The sequence below is a fragment of the Dreissena polymorpha genome, chromosome 10 (genome assembly GCF_020536995.1).
Source record: "Dreissena polymorpha isolate Duluth1 chromosome 10, UMN_Dpol_1.0, whole genome shotgun sequence".
NCBI classification, from domain to species: Eukaryota; Metazoa; Mollusca; class Bivalvia; order Myida; family Dreissenidae; genus Dreissena; species Dreissena polymorpha.
In genome coordinates this window covers 18,253,549-18,272,468 of record NC_068364.1, presented here as the reverse complement: position 1 = coordinate 18,272,468, position 18,920 = coordinate 18,253,549, and the positions used below count along the sequence as shown (strand labels likewise).

General features: G+C 34.5%; 1 protein-coding gene across 1 annotated transcript in view; it reads right to left on the bottom strand.

Annotated features, from left to right (window-relative positions):
- LOC127846976 (uncharacterized) overlaps positions 1-17,397 on the bottom strand; it is a 31,514-nt gene extending 14,117 nt beyond the window's left edge. Inside the window, exons 1-2 of the mRNA XM_052378451.1 lie at positions 17,313-17,397; positions 4,312-4,414 (exon numbers count right to left, since the gene is read on the bottom strand). Coding sequence (XP_052234411.1) covers positions 4,312-4,414; positions 17,313-17,361 — 152 coding nt within the window. The 5' untranslated portion in view covers positions 17,362-17,397. The remainder of the gene's footprint in view (positions 1-4,311; positions 4,415-17,312) is intronic.
- Positions 17,398-18,920: the final 1,523 nt, after the last annotated feature.

The following is an 18,920-nucleotide window of genomic DNA, read 5'->3' as shown; positions in this document are numbered from 1 at the left end:
TAAACATTTAGTTATAAATGTTGCGTCTAGAGTGGTAGTGAGGTTTTCTGATCCAGCCAACTACACATGTAGTGTCTGGACGCATGAACCAGATTTGAAATTGGTCTTGATTTAATCAAGAGAAAAAGTATATCCAAATTTTAAGAAGGTTAACCCTTTCACACTCAGAAGCAAAGTGAAAATTGCTATGTGCAAACAGTATACATGTAAAAATGGACCAGCCTGCAAGTAGCTCGCAGTCTGTTTAAGTTGTATGCTGTTGGCTGTTCATTAGTATCTAAGGGTTAGAAATAAGCCTTTAAAACTTGAATCTACAGTAGTAAGAAAGATCTTTAATTACATTTTAATTTCTAAGAGACAACAAATGCTTCAAAATACATATCTAAGTGGTAAAGGGTTTATTCATTAATTCTTATGTGCCCTATTCTACATTTGTATGTATTGTAAGAGTGTATATAAATACATAATTTAGTTACACAAAGGCATATACAAAGCAAACAGCTTCTTATTTTAAAGCATTTTACACAAAATAAACCTGCATACAATTCTGTTAGAGTTTCAGATGAAAGTTACTACATTAAAACATTCGCTAACGGACACCCTAAATTTTAAACATATTCTCATCATATTCAGTTCCTACATACTATTAACTAAATTAATAAATGGCTAAAAGAGTTTTGGTTACCTACTGACATGTTCAGGGGCAGTATTCCAGAAGCTTCTTAAGTTTAAACTTAAGTTAAGAAATTTCTTAAATAAATTTCTTAAGTTAAATTTGAAATGTCAAAAACAAAACATGAGACGCTTAGTATTTCTCTTTAAGAAATTCATTTAAGAGTTAAATGAAGTTAACTTCATTTTCAATATATGAGAACAAATACACCGTGTAAAGAAATTTGTTAAGCTTATGAAGCTACCAGAAATTAACTTAAGTGAAATCTTATGTTTAAAAAAAAATGGCGGAGATAAGGACAAATATTGCGCAATGTTTCAACTTAAATTATTTTTTAACTTGAGAAGCTACTGGAATACGGCCCCTGGTCAGAAAGTCAAAATAACTATCTTGCTAATCATAAACTGATGTTATCAAATTCGTCAACAGAAAATAATTGAGCCCCGCTCTTTGAAAAGGGGGTTTAATGCATGTGCATTATGTGTCGTCCCAGATTAGACTATGCAGTCTGCACAGGCTTTTCAGAGAAGACACTTTCCGCTTTAATGATATTTTTTGTTTACATAAAGTCTCTTCTGAGCATAAAATCAAGATTAGGTGGAAAGTGTCGTCTTTGATTAGCAGGTGCGGACAGCACAGGCTAATCTGGGACAACACTTTACGCACATGCATTAAACCCCAATTTCACAGAGCAGGGCCCAATTGTTTAAGGAAAGTCAGTACATTTGTAAAACTTAATTAAAAGCAAAGAAATTAAAATGGAAAGCAGTAGACTAGTTGTTTAAACAAAAGGTTAGGCCAGATTTGTTTTATAAAATGATTTTCGAACCCGCCGACTCCAATTTTTGAAACCAAACAAAAAAATCTCAATGTTTTTCGGATGCCAAAAGGTGGCTTTTAAACACGAAACACTTGCCGGGTTTCAGAAAAAGTTCAAATGAGTTATAAATCATCGTAATAAACCCAGTTATAATTACCCACAATAATACGTGAACATCCTTCATCATGTACATGCGCTGGTATTTACCAAAAGCTACGCCATCATTGTTTGTTCAAAAAACGCTATGTACAACGCTTTCATCAGCAAAGTCTGCTCATTTCCCAATAATTATGCAACCGTAAAATGAAATCCTGAATGGAATCGATTTGTAAGTAAATATTTTATTATTTCTTTACAATTTTATAGAATTGATAGTATTTATATGACTTAACATTATTATGAAAGCAATAAAAAAAGAACGATTTTAATTTAACAGGTGCTTGAAATGCGAAACCCATTTACGCCTATCAACTTTAAACCTTCCATATTTAACGCACAAATACGGTCATATTTTATAGAATAAAATTTTATGCGTTGTTTAATGCAGTTGTAGTGAAGAATTTGTGCATATAATATGTGTTTTTTCGTTATTTTCAATGTGTACGAATTGGGTACGAAACTTCGGTTTTGTACCGAACCGGTTCGTTTCAAAAGTTAAAAAATCGCAAAATCAACAGTTTTTAAAACGATTTCAAACCATGAATGTCCAAATAAAATAGTCAAGTTTATGGGGGATATTATCGGATTAATGGCTCCTGTATGAAATTTAACTATAAATTATGTTATCCTGGGAAAAATTGTCCCGAAGATCAATAATAATAACGATTATAGGGACGCTATTTCTTAAATCAATACCATGACAAAAACACATGTTAATTTGTTTCAACAGGCATTTGTGAGCATTTATGTGTAACAGATTCCATTATTATAATATTCTGGGAACGATATATTTTAATTAAGATACCAACTATTTCTGAAATGATAGTAGGCCTTTCACTCGATGTACTATATTTCGGATATGTTAAAATTCGGACATATCAAGATAGTGATATTTATGTGTTGATTTGTTGTAAATAGTTTGTAAAAATATGTTTTGTGTTATTTCAGACAAAAAAAATGGATGGTGGCAATTATCATGGGCCTTTCTGTCAAGAAATATTTGTGAAAAATATTCATTTAATTGAACCTGGAAATAAACCACCACAGCTAACAGAAAACCTTTGAACAATAGGTGTTGTTTTAGAATTTGTTGCATAATGATAATAAACAGAAGTTGATGTATATCATGTCCAAATGACCAAATGTAACTGTTTAACAATTTGAATTGAGATGCTTTATTTTCTGATGTTTGATTTATTTTTCCTTTCAGATGATGCATATTTGTGGGATTCTAGGTTTTAATAAATAATTCTGAAGCATTTATGCAGCATACTGTTACATTATTGTTAACTATATTATATTATGTTGGTTATCTGCGTTATCAAGTGGAAAAAATGTTATTTATTTAAAAATAAAGCTTATTAGGACTTATGAAGGTAGATCTACTTATTGTTATTTTTGTTTTAACATACTTCTAAAAGTAATAAAAATATAGTCAATGCCATTATTCATTAATGTAGTAAGGTTCCTTAAATGATTGTCCTTATTAATAAAGTTGGAATTACCGGCGGTTTTCACACCGCGATAAAGTGGCAACAACTTTTTGGGGGCCAGTGAAACACCTGAAAAGCGTTTCATTATGCTATTTGTATTTGTCTGCGGTATTGATTTTTACTAGACAATACACTATTAAACGCTTCTTTTAAACCTCAATAGCTTATTTGTTGTTTGTTGAGATAAAGTATTTTTAATGCAAAATATGGATTCCTTGTGAAACAAGAGCTGTCAGAGGACAGCACGCTCGACTATTCGAGTGCTTGACAGTATAACGTAAGCCATCATGGAGAGGGGGGTATAATGTGGGTGGGTGGTCATTTAATAGATGATCTTTCAAAAATAAGGACAAATAAATAAATAAACTTGGGGGAGATTCTGGTGTGGAGCACGGGGGATGGTTTGAGTGGAGTGCATTGTAGTGTGTCAGGTAAGTGCCGTTTTGTCGAATTGTGAATCATATGTGATGATAAATAAAGAAGTTATGGCAATTGAAGCAAAATGTTCAATTATCAAAGTATAAAAGGGGCCATAATTCTGTCAAAATGCTTGATACAGTTGTTTGCTCTTGTTTATAGATTGGGATCATGTTGGTAAAGAAGTATGCAAAATATGAAAGCAATATGTCAAAGGACATAGACACTATTTGAGGTGGTACGCAAAATTAAACATAGATTTATCAATAATATGCATATTCTAAGTATAAAAGGGGCAATTATTCTGCCAAAATGCTAGATACAGTTGTCTGCTCTTGTTTATTGATTGGGGTCATGTTGGTTAAGAAGTATGCAAAATATAAAAACAATATGTCAAAGGACATAGGAAATATTTGGGGTAGTACGCAAACTTTAACATTTGCACGCTAACGCTAACGGGAACGCCGACGCCGCGGTGAGTAGGATAGCTCCACTATATACATTTCATATATAATAGTCGAGCTAAAAAAAACATAGAGATGGCAAGTTTCAACCAAATGAGACAATTAAAACAAAAAAAAAATTAAATGATAGCAAAATGAAAAAAGTTATTTATTTCCACGCACGAAGTCCGCAAAAAGCAGAGGAACTATTACCAAAATGCTCAGCAAAAAAAACACCAAAAATATGGACAAGGGAAAAAAAATGCATAACTTTTGATCCAGCTAAGATATTTTTAAAATTCTTACCTGGAACCTGACTGGTACGAGCGATATGAAGAGGACCCGAAGCCTCCACGCGAGCCTATACGTGAGCCGCCTCCTCTTCCCCTACGACCCTCACATACTGAACCTGTGCATGGACAAAAGAAAGAGTAAGGTGAGTCCCACAACCCTCACATACTTCACCTGTGAATGGAAACAAGACAGAGTAAGGAGAGTTCTACGACCCTCACATACTTCACCTGTGAATGGAAACAAGACAGCATAAGGTGAGTCCCACAACCCTCACATACTGCACCTGTGAATGGAAACAAGACAGAGTAAGGAGAGTTCTACGACCCTCACATACTTCACCTGTGAATGGAAACAAGACAGAGTAAGGAGAGTTCTACGACCCTCACATACTGCACCTGTGAATGGAAACAAACCAGAGTAAGAAGAGTTCCACGACCCTCACATAATTCACCTGTGAATGGAAACAAGACAGAGTAAGAAGAGTTCCACGACCCTCACATAATTCACCTGTGAATGGAAACAAGACAGAGTAAGAAGAGTTCCACGACCCTCACATACTTCACCTGTGAATGGAAACAAGACAGAGTAAGAAGAGTTCCACGACCCTCACATACTTCACCTGGGAATGGAAACAAGACAGAGTAAGGCGAGTCCCACGACCCTCACATACTGCACCTGTGAATGGAAACAAGACAGAGTAAGGAGAGTTGTACGACCCTCACATACTGCACCTGTGAACGGAAACAAGACAGAGTGACTCATACGATCCTCACATACGGAACCTGTGAATGAACATAAGACAGAGTGACTAATACGACCCTCACTAACTTCACCTGTGCATGGACAAAAGAAAGAGTAAGGTGAGTCCCACAACCCTCACATACTGCACCTGTGAATGGAAACACGACAGAGTGACGCATACGACCCTCACATACTGAACCTGTGCATGGACAAAAGAAAGAGTAAGGTGAGTCCCACAACCCTCACGTACTGCACCTGTGAACGGAAACAAGACAGAGTGACTCATACGACCCTCACATACTGAACATGTGCATGGACAAAAGATAGAGTAAGGTGAGTCCCACAGCCCTCATATGCTGCACCTGTGAATGGAAACAAGACAGAGTAAGGTGAGTCCCACGACCCTCACATACTGCACCTGTGAATGGAAAAAAGACAGAGTAAGGAAAGTTCTACGACCCTCACAAACTGAACCTGTGAATGGAAACAAGACAGAGTAAGGTGAGTCCCACGACCCTCACATACTTCACCTGTGAATGGAAACAAGACAGAGTGACTCAAACGACCCTCACATACTAAACCTGTGAATGGACACAAGACAGAGTGACTCCTACGCCCTCACATACTGCACCCGTGAATGGAAACAAGACAAAGTAAGGCGAGTCCCACGATCCTCACATACTTCACCTGTGAATGGACACAAGACAGAGTGACTCAAACGACCCTCACATAATGCACCTGTGAATGGAAACAAGACATAGTAAGGCGAGTCCCCCGACCCTCACATACTGCACCTGTGAATGGAAACAAAACAGAGTAAGGCGAGTCCCACGACCCTCACATATTGCACCTGTGAATGGAAACAAGACAGAGTAAGGTGAGTCCCAGGACCCTCACATACTGCACCTGTGAATGGAAACAAGACAGAGTAAAGTGAGCTTTTGAGCTGCGCTCTTCAAAAATGTTGCTTAATGCATTTGTGTTAAGCTAATCAGGGATAACACTTTCTGCCTTTTCGCTAAGAGATAACCTTTCAACGAAAAATACCATTAAAGTGGAAAGTGTTGTCCCTGATAACTGGGACTACACTTTATGCACGAGAATTGACAAATGACCATAGGGTTCATGACACAAACACCTCCACCCTGTACCCAATTTGGATTGACCGTTTGCAAGTAATTTGCCAAAAAAACAACATTCCGTTAAGCAGTGGGTCCAAAAATGAAGTAGTTTTGTAATGATAAAAAATTCGGATTTTAATATCGAAAACCCATAAGGTAAAGATTCAAACCTCATGAAAACCTTCTGGGTAACAGTTAAAAAATAACATTCTGATCCAAGTGACATTTATCTAAACACTTTGACAAACATTTAAAATCCTGCCTTTTGAAGTTTTATTAATTTTTTCACTTTAGTTTTAGTGACTTCTGCTTAAACGTTTATTAGAACTGATTATCTGATTGATTTTTTTTATTGCTTAAAATTATTCATGACATCATTATTTGCTCAAGTATATTTTATTGTTCCCTAAACTAAATCTTGCAATAATTATTCGTGAATTTGTGTATGTATCCGTAAACATTGATTTTAAGATTGGGCAAACCTATCTTCACTGAGGGAAATTCAATATCCAAAGAACCTTTCCCTCAGAGGCAAGTGGAAGCTCTAATTACCATGTAAAAGTTCATTTAGATTGCAATAACAGATGATTCTCTGATGATAGTAAATTATGTCTTTGATCAGAAAGTCGCAAACCTTTAACCGTTTACCACTTAGAAGCAAAGTGAAAATGGCAATGAGTAACTCGCAGTCTGTTCAGGTTTTATGCTGTTTGCTACTCATAAATATCTTAGGATTGGAAATGAAGCCTTTAAAACTTGAATCTAATAATAAAGGTCTTCAATTTAATTTAACTTTCTAAGGCACTACACATGCGTAAAATATGTATCTAAGTGGTAAAGGGTTAAATGAACGGGTCCCTTGAAACACTACTTGTTAATGTACAACTATTGTCTGATGAATAAGCAGAAAAAAGAATCTGAATCTAGGACATCTAAACTCCGTGTAACAAACATGTTATTGGCTTCTACAACCCCGATCAATGAAGTCAATAATACATAAACTTTATGCTGGGTTTCAATGGAATAGTTGTAAATGTCATAAATAATTCATTTGTGCCTATGCTTTGCTTTATCAACAAATAAACAGTAAACACTCTGTAAATGATGACAGTAGCATATGGAACGCCGATGCTGCCTTCTGATGGCACTGGTCTTTATGTTCTGTGTATTTACTACGTTGTTTTGTGTAAACTACATATTGTCCTGTAGAAACATCATTTTGTTCTGTACATTTTTCTTTATGCTATGTGCATTTGCAATATCGTTTTGTACTATCGACATTTTGTTAGGTGCATACATCATTTTTTTCTGTGCATTCGTCATTATGTTGTGTGCATTTACCAACCCGTTTTGTACTAACGACATTTTGTTAGGTGCATACATCATTTCATTCTGTGCATTTGTCATTATGTTGTGTGTATTTACTAACTCGTTCTGTATTAACGACATTTCATTTAGTGATAACATCATATTGTGTGCATTTGTAATTATGTTGTGTGCATTTGTCATTATGTTGTGTGCATGTGTCATTATGTTGTGTGCATTTGTCATTATGTTGTGTGCATTTGTCATTATGCTATGTGCATTTGTCATTATGTTGTGTGCATTTGTCATTATGTTATGTGCATTTAGTAACTTGTTCTGTACTAACGACAGTTCGTTCTGTGAATTTGTCATGGTGTTATGTGCATTTACTAATTTGTTCAGTACAAACGACATTATGTTTTTGTGCATAAATATTTCCTTTTGTGCATTTTCATTATGTTATGTGCATTTACTTATTCGTTCTGTACTAACGACATTATGTGTTGTGCATACATCATTTCATTATGTGTCAACGTCGTTATCATGTTCGAATACATTACACTGGGAAATAAAAGAGATAACACCGGTGCGAAAAAAATGGCGAAAAATGTAACCACGTTGGAAGGCGCTCTCGCAGCTGTTGGCCTTAGCGCCATTTTAGCGAGATTTATTAGCGAAAAGATTGATTTCAAGATAATGAAAGAAATGTCTGATCGCGAATGTAGTAGAATCGGAGTGGAGACCATTGGGGATCGCTTAAAGTTGCGACAAATAGCGACTGATGGTAGTGATTCAGTTCATACAAGCCACAGTAGCACGCCAGCACCATCAGCAACAGGTAATTGTAATCGAGATAAATTTTACGAAGACAATTTAAATTTGATGTTAAGAAGTTGTTTTTTTCAATAATTATAATATTTGAAAGTTACATCCCTGGTTTGCGTCTAATACTGTCATAACGTATAGTGTAATATATATAGTGTAATGTATATATCTGTCAGTTACTGGCCGAGAAATGAAACTAAAGTGATTTCCAACAAATTAATTCATAATAAACGTGTTCATTTCGGTCTCAGATTTTACAATTCATTATAATGTTAAATAGCATAGACCTACTAGATCTACGTAATATACAAGAAACAAGAGCTGTCACCATAGGATGACTTATGCCCCCTATAAATGCTTGATAGAAGCTATGAGCTTTTCTCTAAACCTAAACGCAGATTTCGTAACCTATACGCGGACCCTAAGTTCAAGGTCAAGGTCACAGGGGTCAAAATGTGTGTGCGTATGGAAAGGCCTTGTCCATATCCACATGCATACCAAATATGAAGGTTATATCTCAAGGGACATAGAGGTTATGAGCATTTTTCGAAACCTAAACGCAGATTTTGAAACCTTAACGCGGACCCTAAGTTCAAGGTCAAGGTCCCAGGGGTCAAAATTTGTGTGCGTATGGAAATGCGTTTTCCATATACACATGCATGCCACATATGAAGGTTATAATTCAAGGGACATAGAAGTTTTGAGAATTGTTCGAAACCTAAATGAAGATTTCGAAACCTTAACGCGGATCCTAAGGTCAAGGTCACAGGGGTCTAATTTTGTGTGCGTATGGAAAAGCCTTGTCCATATACACATTCATGCCAAATATGAAGGTTATATCTTAAGGGACATAGAAGTTATGAGCTTTTTTCGAAACCGTAACGCAGATTTCGAAACCGTAACGCGGACCCTAAGTTCAAGGTCAAGGACACATGGTCGAATTTTTTGTGCGTATGGAAATGCCTTGTTTATTTACACATGCATAACAAATATGAAGGTTATATCTCAATGTACATAGAACTTATGAGCATTTTTCGAAACCTAAACACAGATTTTGAAACCTAAACGCGGACCCTAAGTTCAAGGTCAAGGTCACAGGGGTCAAAATGTGTGTGCGTATGGAAAGGCCTTGTCCATATACACATGCATACCGAATATGAAGGTTATATTTCAAGGGACACAGAAGTTATGAGCATTTTTCGAAACCTAAACGCACAGTGTGACGGAAAGACGGACAGACAGACGGACAGACGGACGGACCGTCCGATCACTATATGCCCTCCTTCGGGGGCATAAAAATAACGGATGTCAATAATTGCTATAAGTTTAGGTTTTATTCTTCAAAATTGTAATAGTCCAAATAGATTCATATCTAAATGTTAGTCAATTCATTTAAATTAAGTGTTTTTTTTCTTTCAAATTTAGATAAGTCTGAGGTTAATTATAGTTATAGCTACAGCTCCTGCTACAGCTATCTAAATATATTCATAGAAACATAAAATCTATATCACTTGTCAGCATAGATCTAGTAATGCCCTATATGTCACATTTATCTCATCGAAATATGTTTTACTATTTCTACTTTTTCTTGATGAATTGCTTTCACTTTCATTACCTCGATAATAGGCACAGATTTTACTTTTTCATTTCAATGTGTTATAATGAAATTCATCAGTAGGGGCTATCATATCAATTATGATAATTGTTTCTATAAAATTTGTATATTTTACAATGTCTTCTTTGCATTATTATTCTAATGAAAATATATTCTTTATGGTAGTTTTTTTATAAATCATCCCATTAAAACGAAAATCTGCGCATAATTTCATTAAAATTTTAAAGAATAAAACCTTAACTTATAACAATTAATTATTGACATCCGTTATTTTTTTCTTGTACATGACGTAGATCTAGTAGGTCTATGATCTTTAAAATTAGAAAGAAATGTAAAATCTGAGACCGAAATGAACACGTTTATTATGAATTTATTTGTTGGAAATCACTGTACTTTCATTTCTCGGCCAGTAACTGACAGATATATACATTACACTAACTTCCCCACATTCTTCATACAACATTACGTCTCATTTCGCCACATTACGTAGAAATGTATACATTAGTGTATTGAGGTGTACACACCGAATTTTACGCCCCTGAGAATGACTAGAACAAAACGATGTAACACATTATGGCAGTATTAGACGCAAACCAGGGATATAACTTTCATATATTATAATTATTGAAGAAAAAAAACTTCTTAACATCAAATTTAAATTTCCTTCGTAAAATTTATCTTGATTACAATTACCTGTTGCTTATGGTTCTGGCGTGCTACTGTGGCTTGTATAAACTGTATCACTACCATCAGTTGCTATTGTTCGCAACCTTAAAGGGGCCGTCCAACAGATTTTGGCATGTATTGAAGCATGTTATTAAATGCTTTATATTGATAAATTTAAACATTTTACCTAAAAATCTCCAGTAAAAAAACAAGAATACAATTTTAAGAAAGGAAAAAAAGTAACCTTCAACAGGGCTCGAACCACTGACCCATGGAGTCCTGGAGTTAAAAGTATCCCGCCTAGACCACTCGACCATCCATGCCCATGCTTTGAGCGGATGTATTTTTTACCTACATGTAAAGAAATCCTCGTAGTTTTCCAAAATATAACAACAACAACAGAACTTTACAAATTATTCGTTTCGCGTCGCACGTCGCTTTATAATTTCCAGGTTTTCAAGTTGTAATAAAGATGCATATAATGGATATTTAAGAGCATGATAAATGGTCATTATTACTATTTCCTCAAAAATATCATAACAAAAACGAAAATTTGCGAATCTGAAACAACTTTTTTTAATTTTGTCAATTTACCAATCTGTTGGACGGCCCCTTTAAGCGATCCCCAATGGTCTCCACTCCGATTCTACTAAATTCACGATCAGACATTTCTTGCATTATCTTGAAAGCAATCTTTTCGCTTATCAATCTCGGTAAAATGGCGCTAAGGCCAACAGCTGCGAGAGCGCCTTCCAGGTCATAATATACTAAATAGTTTCCCTATATAATTCAATGTAAAAGCGACAACTTTAAGCGAAAATAAATGCAACATTATGCACATAGAGACCCAGATAACCATACCTTTTCTTAAAGGCCATTCTAAGCGGAATCGATTTATGCAATAAAAAAGATATGTCATGCTCAAACCAAGAAAGAACTTGACACGAATCAAAAACGACTGTTTTTGCAACTTTTTTTTTCGGCCGTTTCTTAGTGGAATGTAATCTTTGTCAGTGCAATGCTTTACTGTATCGACAATGTTCTCGCGCCAGCGAAACAGGTAAACATGAGAGAATGATCTCTCCAATACACTACATAATTACATGTAGTGGTTTAAAACTGTTGAATGAGGTTAATAGGTATTATCAACATTTGGTCATGCTTATCAGCAACTGTAATAAGTAGTCCCTTAACACCACACAATCACACATGCATGAATATTTTACCATCTGCAGGTCAAGAACCTGCTTATATAATACAGTTTTATACTAAAAATATAATTTAATAAATGTTTAAAGCCCTGTTTAAGCATGTATTGATTCTTAGTTTTAATACTATCTTTCCTTGTGATTTACATTATCTTTTAATTAACATAATCTAATAAATGTTCTTGTAATTTACATAATCTTGTAATTTTCATAATTTAATAAATCCGAAGAATATAATTTAATAAATGTTAAAAGTCCTGTTTAAGCATTTATTGAATCTTAGTTTTAATACAACCTTTTCTTGTAATTTACACAATCTTGTAATTTACATAATTTAATAAATGTTCTTTTAATTTACATAATCTTGTAATTGACATAATTTAATACATATTAAAAGCCCCGTTTAAGCATTTATTGATTCTTAGTTTTAATACTATCTTTTCTTGTAGTTTTTAGCTTATATATGTTCAGAACCTTAACGGCAGTATGTTACATATGTGTTTTTTTACGCATAAATTTGGTCTTTACATAAAGAAATAATTAATATCATTGAAATCTTTTCATCAAATCCTGAAACTTTGCAATTAGGAACACAACAATAAAACACCATAATAACAGAGGAATGTATACAAGTCAGTGATACACTGATATGTACAGCTGGCTGACAAAATCTCTGTTTACCTGTTTCCATTCACTGGCGTTATCTTGTCGATACAGTGTATAATCTTCAAGTTTATCATATTTCAGGGATTCAGTAGTGAACACTTACTCTACTCTTATATCCGAAAGATAAAACCCGAACAATAGTTTGAAGTGTAAAACATGCCTTCCTGTCAACTAGGATATTTTTTTTAAGAGTACAGCCCTACATGAAACGATTATTTAGTATACTCAACGTATTTTTTTTCGCACCGATGTTATCTCTTTTATTGCCCAGTGTAATGTATCCGAACATGATAACGACGTTGGCACAAAACGAAATGATGTAAGCACAAAACATAATGTCGTTAGTGCAGAACGAATTAGTAAATGCACATAACACAGTGAAAATGCACAAAATGAAATAATTACATGTATACACAAAACATATTGTCGTTTGAACAGAACGAATTAGTTAATGCACATAACAAAATGACAAATTCACAGAACGAACTGTCGTTAGTACAAAACAAGTTACAAAATGCACATAACATAACGACAAATGCACAGAACATAATGACTAATGCACACAACATAATGAAAAATGCACACAACATATTGACAAATGCACACAACATAATGACAAATGCACACAAAATAATGACAAATGCACACAACATAATGACAAATGCACACAACATAATGACAAATGCACACAACATAATGACCAATGCACACGTCATTATGACAAATACACACAACATAATGACAAATGCACACAACATAATGACAAATGCACATATCATAACGACAAATGCACACACAATAATGACAAATGCACACAACATAATGAAAAATGCATACAACATAATGACAAATGCACACAACATAATGATAAATGCACACAACATAATGACAAATGTACACAACATAATGACAAATGCACACAACATAATGACTGAAAAATTCACACAACATAATGACAAATGCACAGAACGAAATGATGTATGCACTAAATGAAATGTCGTTAATACAGAGCGAGTTAGTAAATGCACACAACATAATGACAAATGCACAGAACGAAATGATGTATGCACCTAATAACATGTCGTTAGTACAAAACGGGTTGGTAAATGCACTCAACATTATGACGAATGCACAAAATGAAATGATGTATGCACCTAACAAAATGTCGTTAGTACAAAACGATATTGCAAATGCACATAGCATAAAGAAAAATGTACAGAACAAAATGATGTTTCTACAGGACAAAATGTAGTTTAGACAAAACAACTCAGTAAATGCACAGAACATAAAGACAAGTGCCATCAGAAGGCAGCATTGACGTTTCATAGTAGCATGGTATGTAAGACCAGTTTTATTGCTCTATAAATCAACTACAATATACACACTGTACATGATGACAGTAGCATGGTATGTAAGACCTGTTTTATTGCTCTATACTAATAAATCAACTACAACATACACACTGTACATGATGACAGTCACATGTTACTTTAAACCAGTTTTCTTGCTTTATAATAAATGAAGTACACTGTAAAACTATATAAAAATGCATAGTGTTTATTTCTGCAAAATAGTTAAAACACAATATCAATACAACGTGCAGTGTTTTTTTTGTCATTCAAAATCAGGTCCGGTTATCGGCTCCATTCCCAATGGAAAAAGTATATATTTTTCCCAAATGGGAGCTAAAAATTCCCAATGGAAGGTTTCCAAAATAAATATTTTTTTTAGATCTCAATATAATGTTCAACTCCCATCCATATAAGTTCAACCTTAGCAAATATAATACTGAAAACACTTGTATTCCCTATTTTTAAGCATTTTTAGCAAAACAACAACAACACTAATTTCCCAATTTTAGTCAAATGCCGCAAATTTTCCCAATCCAAAGGGACCCGGCCCCATTCTCAAAATGGTGAAAAAAACACCGACGTCATTGTATCTATTTAATTTTCTAGATGTGTTCCATTTGTGTGTGTTTTTTTATTTATTTATAAATTTTGCTACTATCAAAGGCTAGTTATTGCAAAATCACAAACCTCTACCTGAACTTACTAAATATGTTCTGGTCAATACAAAAACATAATAGTTCAACTAGTTCAACTCGTTTAAACAAAATACATAATTGTTGGTCTGTCAAGAGCGTACAATTGCAATCCCCACCTTGAACTGACCACACACAATTTTGCTTGAGGTAAAGATCATTAAAAAAATACTTCCCTCATTCGGCAAATCATCCATTAACAGTAATACTTTAGTTTAACCAATATTTACAATTGTAAACGGATAAGATATAGAATAACAAGTTTCGCTCTCGGTTATCAATACTTAAATCATGTGCTTTTATTTCAATCAAACTTTCAAATGACTTTCCTTATAATTTAATTTAATGGTTTTTAATCTTTTTAACATAGTAACGCGAATTTTGCGATGTCATTTTGTTTGTTTAATGGTGAGGTTGATTGGCCGCGCTTAAACTAATGCATTGGTTGCAGCACTCCAGTTTCAAAATTTTAATCGATTCACGTTTGTAATCAATTAAAACAAGCGACGCCAGTTAAACGATTAGTAAACAAAATTTGCGAATTCTGATTGAACAAGAGATGTGTTTGTCAGAAACACAATGCCCCCTATTGCGCCACTTTGAAGCCATATATTTGACCTTTGACCTTGAAGAATGACCTTGACCTTTCACCACTCAAAATGTGCAGCTCTATGAGATACACATGCATGCCAAATAATAAGTTGCTATCTTCAATAATAAAAAAGTTATGGGCAATGTTAAAGTTTTCGGACGGACGGACAGACTGACTGACTGACGGACAGTTCAACTGCTATATGCCACCTTACCGGGGGATAAAAACTGTGAAACGAAACGTATTTTTAAATTGTGAAATGGCCGTTTTTGACAGTTTTGAGCACACAAATTCTGTTTTTAACAGTTTAAAATGGTCATTTTTGTAAAAAAAAATGCGGACTTGTTAGATTTGTGAATTGTCCGTGTCAAAATTGTGAAATGTCCGTCTACTGCCAGTCTAAAAGAAGAAAAAAAAGCCCTGAGGGTAGCTAAAATGTCCACATTTTATTAGTTTCTTATTATGTATGTAACCAAGATAAACAAACTGCGTGTGAATATCTGGGAATTACATTTGTGAATGTCTTGTAGTGAAATAAGGTCACTTCAAACAGCCTTGCTGTTGGGCTAACTCTTTAGTGGTAAGTGGCTGATAACTGCCTGGGAGACCCTGGTTCCATATTCAATTTGAGCTTATGATTTTTCACTTTAGTATCTTTTAACAAAAAGGTTCTCACTGAAAATAGGTTGAGATGAGATTATATTGCTTAAATGATCAACAATGTATCCTTTATTGAGCAAATGGCATAAGATTTTTAACATTAAAATTTGATCTGAAGTGCAAAGTCTTAAGAACAACTTTAGTTCTGGCTACCATCACATGAAGTGTTTTTTTTTAAAGTTTGAGCGACATTAACAGTAGTGAATATTATGACACCTGTTTACAGAAGTTTCTTCAGCTAGAATAACTAAGGCTTATATTTCGTTAAGCACTTCATAAAACAGGCACCTTTTATAATTGTACATTCTTACAGTAAAAAACTTATGATATCTACTGCAGTAGAATTAACTGCACACAGTGCAGAATCAATGGGTTATTGCAATAATTCAACTCTCAGTTTTATAACCCAAAGGGTTGCTGAGAGTTGAAATGTGCTGTCTATTGTCCTTATATGCAAAATGTGTTAACCTCTGCAAGGGCTAAGGAACACTGATACTGCAAAAATTATCAACGTTTACCTGTCTAAAGCACAAACTCATGCAAATGGTACCATTAAAGCAAGAAATAATTGCTCTTTATTTACTTTGTTATTCTTTCGTACGTTCTATCCACCATATTGGAAGACTGTTTTAATATCTTGCCAACTTACGGTATCGCTATCGGTTAGGTCGCAGTACACCAATCTTTTGCACATCGTGATATTTTATGTAGCCAATAGTCAATAACGACATAAATTTAAATGTCAAAAAGAAAAGTGTGTTAAAACATCATCGTGTTTTTAGGGTGCATGTAAAGAATAACTTCCGTAGGTTGCCATTCAGGTAAATTTAATGTGTTTTTGAAGTTTATTTTTTGCTTTCCTTAATTGGTAACCAACGGGGGTTTACACAAGTGGTGGACAGAATGTTAACACACTGTTAAGAACTTTATTTTTTCAAAAATCTCAAGTTAATGAAAAACATAAGCAAAAATCTTTAGTGCATAAAATACATTTTTTTTTTGCAGTTTGTGTTGATATCTTTATTTTTAGATTTAAGAATAAATCATTGAATATGTCTAAACTGTCAACAGGGTGCCAAAATTTCATGTTGCATACAGCATAACCGTGTACACGAATGCCTTACACATCGAATTTTTGGCCAAGAACATAGGCTTATTAAATGATGATATTCTGATGTATTTTACATTGCCGTAAGCAGCATAATAAATGTCTTTTATAATTATGCACTAGTTTAAACTCTTAAGCAAAAATGTTTGAAAAAGTTATTCGAAGAAAAGCAACACATACGGGTGTGTGTACGTCCATTGACATTCAATTGTTAACCCCACAAAGTCACGTTATCCTGCACCCTGGTACAGAAGTACGGACTGACCTTTGACAACATCTATCAGAAACATGTATTTTGAAATACACTCACTGTCTGAAAATGAGTGAGGTAAATGAAAGATGAGCTTTCAAGCTTTCATTAAATGTCCAAACTAAAGACAAAAGTTAAATACAGAACTGTTTATAAGTTGTTTATGAGTTAAAAAACAGTAAAGTCAATCACAAACACCATTTCTAACTTACAAAATATCGCGAAACCTAAGATAATCGAAATCCAAACACTCGGATTCATTTTCGGCCTTCACCGGGATGGATCTATATACCTGAGCTACGTTCGTTGATAAATACCCCAAGCTATTTTGGTTGAAATCGAACGAATAACACAGGGGCGTATGTAATGGGGAGGCAGGGGAGGCGGCCGCCTCCCCAATATTTCGGCTAGTCATCGTTATATAAATAAAACGTAAAATCCCCCAAAATCGCCGCCCCAAAACCAGTATTTTTGTAATCACGCGCCGTCAATGCAGAAGCCATGTGTCCCCTCTCCGTCTGCTCCGAGGTTGCCAATAGTGATGTGTCAATATCCCTTGTTAGGTGTCATAAACCAGGGGCCCGGGTAAATGTCATTACGTTAGTTGTTTTATTGTTCTTTTCCGTGATTGCACTGTCGGTGTTTTGATTAAGGACAGTCTTTTCTTTTAATTTTAATTGATCGCTTTAATTCAAAGGTAACTGCCACTTAAAACAATTTTGAGTTAATATACGCGTGAAAACATTAATTTGATTGAAAATATTTTGTTCTCTTAGTATAACAGTTATTATTTGATTAGAAATTATTGAAACAATATCATATATGTAATTGTTTAATGTTCAAAATGAGTATTCCTAATCAGCCTCGAAGTTTTGCTTTTCCTAAGCGTACATTTGGGAAGAAAACGCCAGAACAGCCTTCATTCCAAATCAAGTTGGTTTGATTCGTTCACATGTCTCCACTACGATGAGGTATGTATATTAGTATTAACTTTCAATTTGCGACCGTTCTTACTTTTCATGAACCTAACGTCGATCTAAATACAAACGAAATTTAGAAAAAAAATACAAATAACACTCGTATTGTTGCTTTATAATGGTCATTAATATTTAACTCAAAATTTATTACATTAACAATGTTATTCTTTTCAGAGCCGGGACCGTGCGTCCGCCTCCCCAATGTTTGGAGGTTATTTACGCCCCTGTAACAAGTTCACATGACCTGTCGACACTTACAAGTCAGTGCTACTCGACACAGTTTAAATGAAGGCCTGATATTGTGAGCATTTGTAACAGTGTACAGAGGAAAACAGTTGTGTATGTTCATCTGTCTGGTTTCCGTAAATTTTTCTTACTCTGTCTAAATTTAAATATAGTTTATAACAAACACATAACTTGTATGGTGCTATATAATTAGGTTATTATAATAACTTAAAAGGGGCTGGTCAGGACATCAATGCACCTGTCCTGTTTTAAATATATGTTTGAAAAACAATACCGATTAAATGCAATCACTTTAAAGAAAGCACTGCCAAAGACACTGTGCCGTTTGAAAACGTATTCCATGACCATATTCTAAATTGTTAGAGAGTTTGTGGTAATGTATTCCTAAACCTACTAGATTTTGTGTGTTGTCGTTCCAATTTTTCATTACTTTCACTTGAATAAAATATAAATAACTTGCATATTTCACAACAGTGACTAAACATAGTCCTCCCGGACGCGGAATGTCGTTAGGAACAATGCCTGTCTGTTGGAATGTGGAATGTTATTAGAAACAATGCCTGTCTGTTGGAATGTGGAATGTCATTAGGAACAATG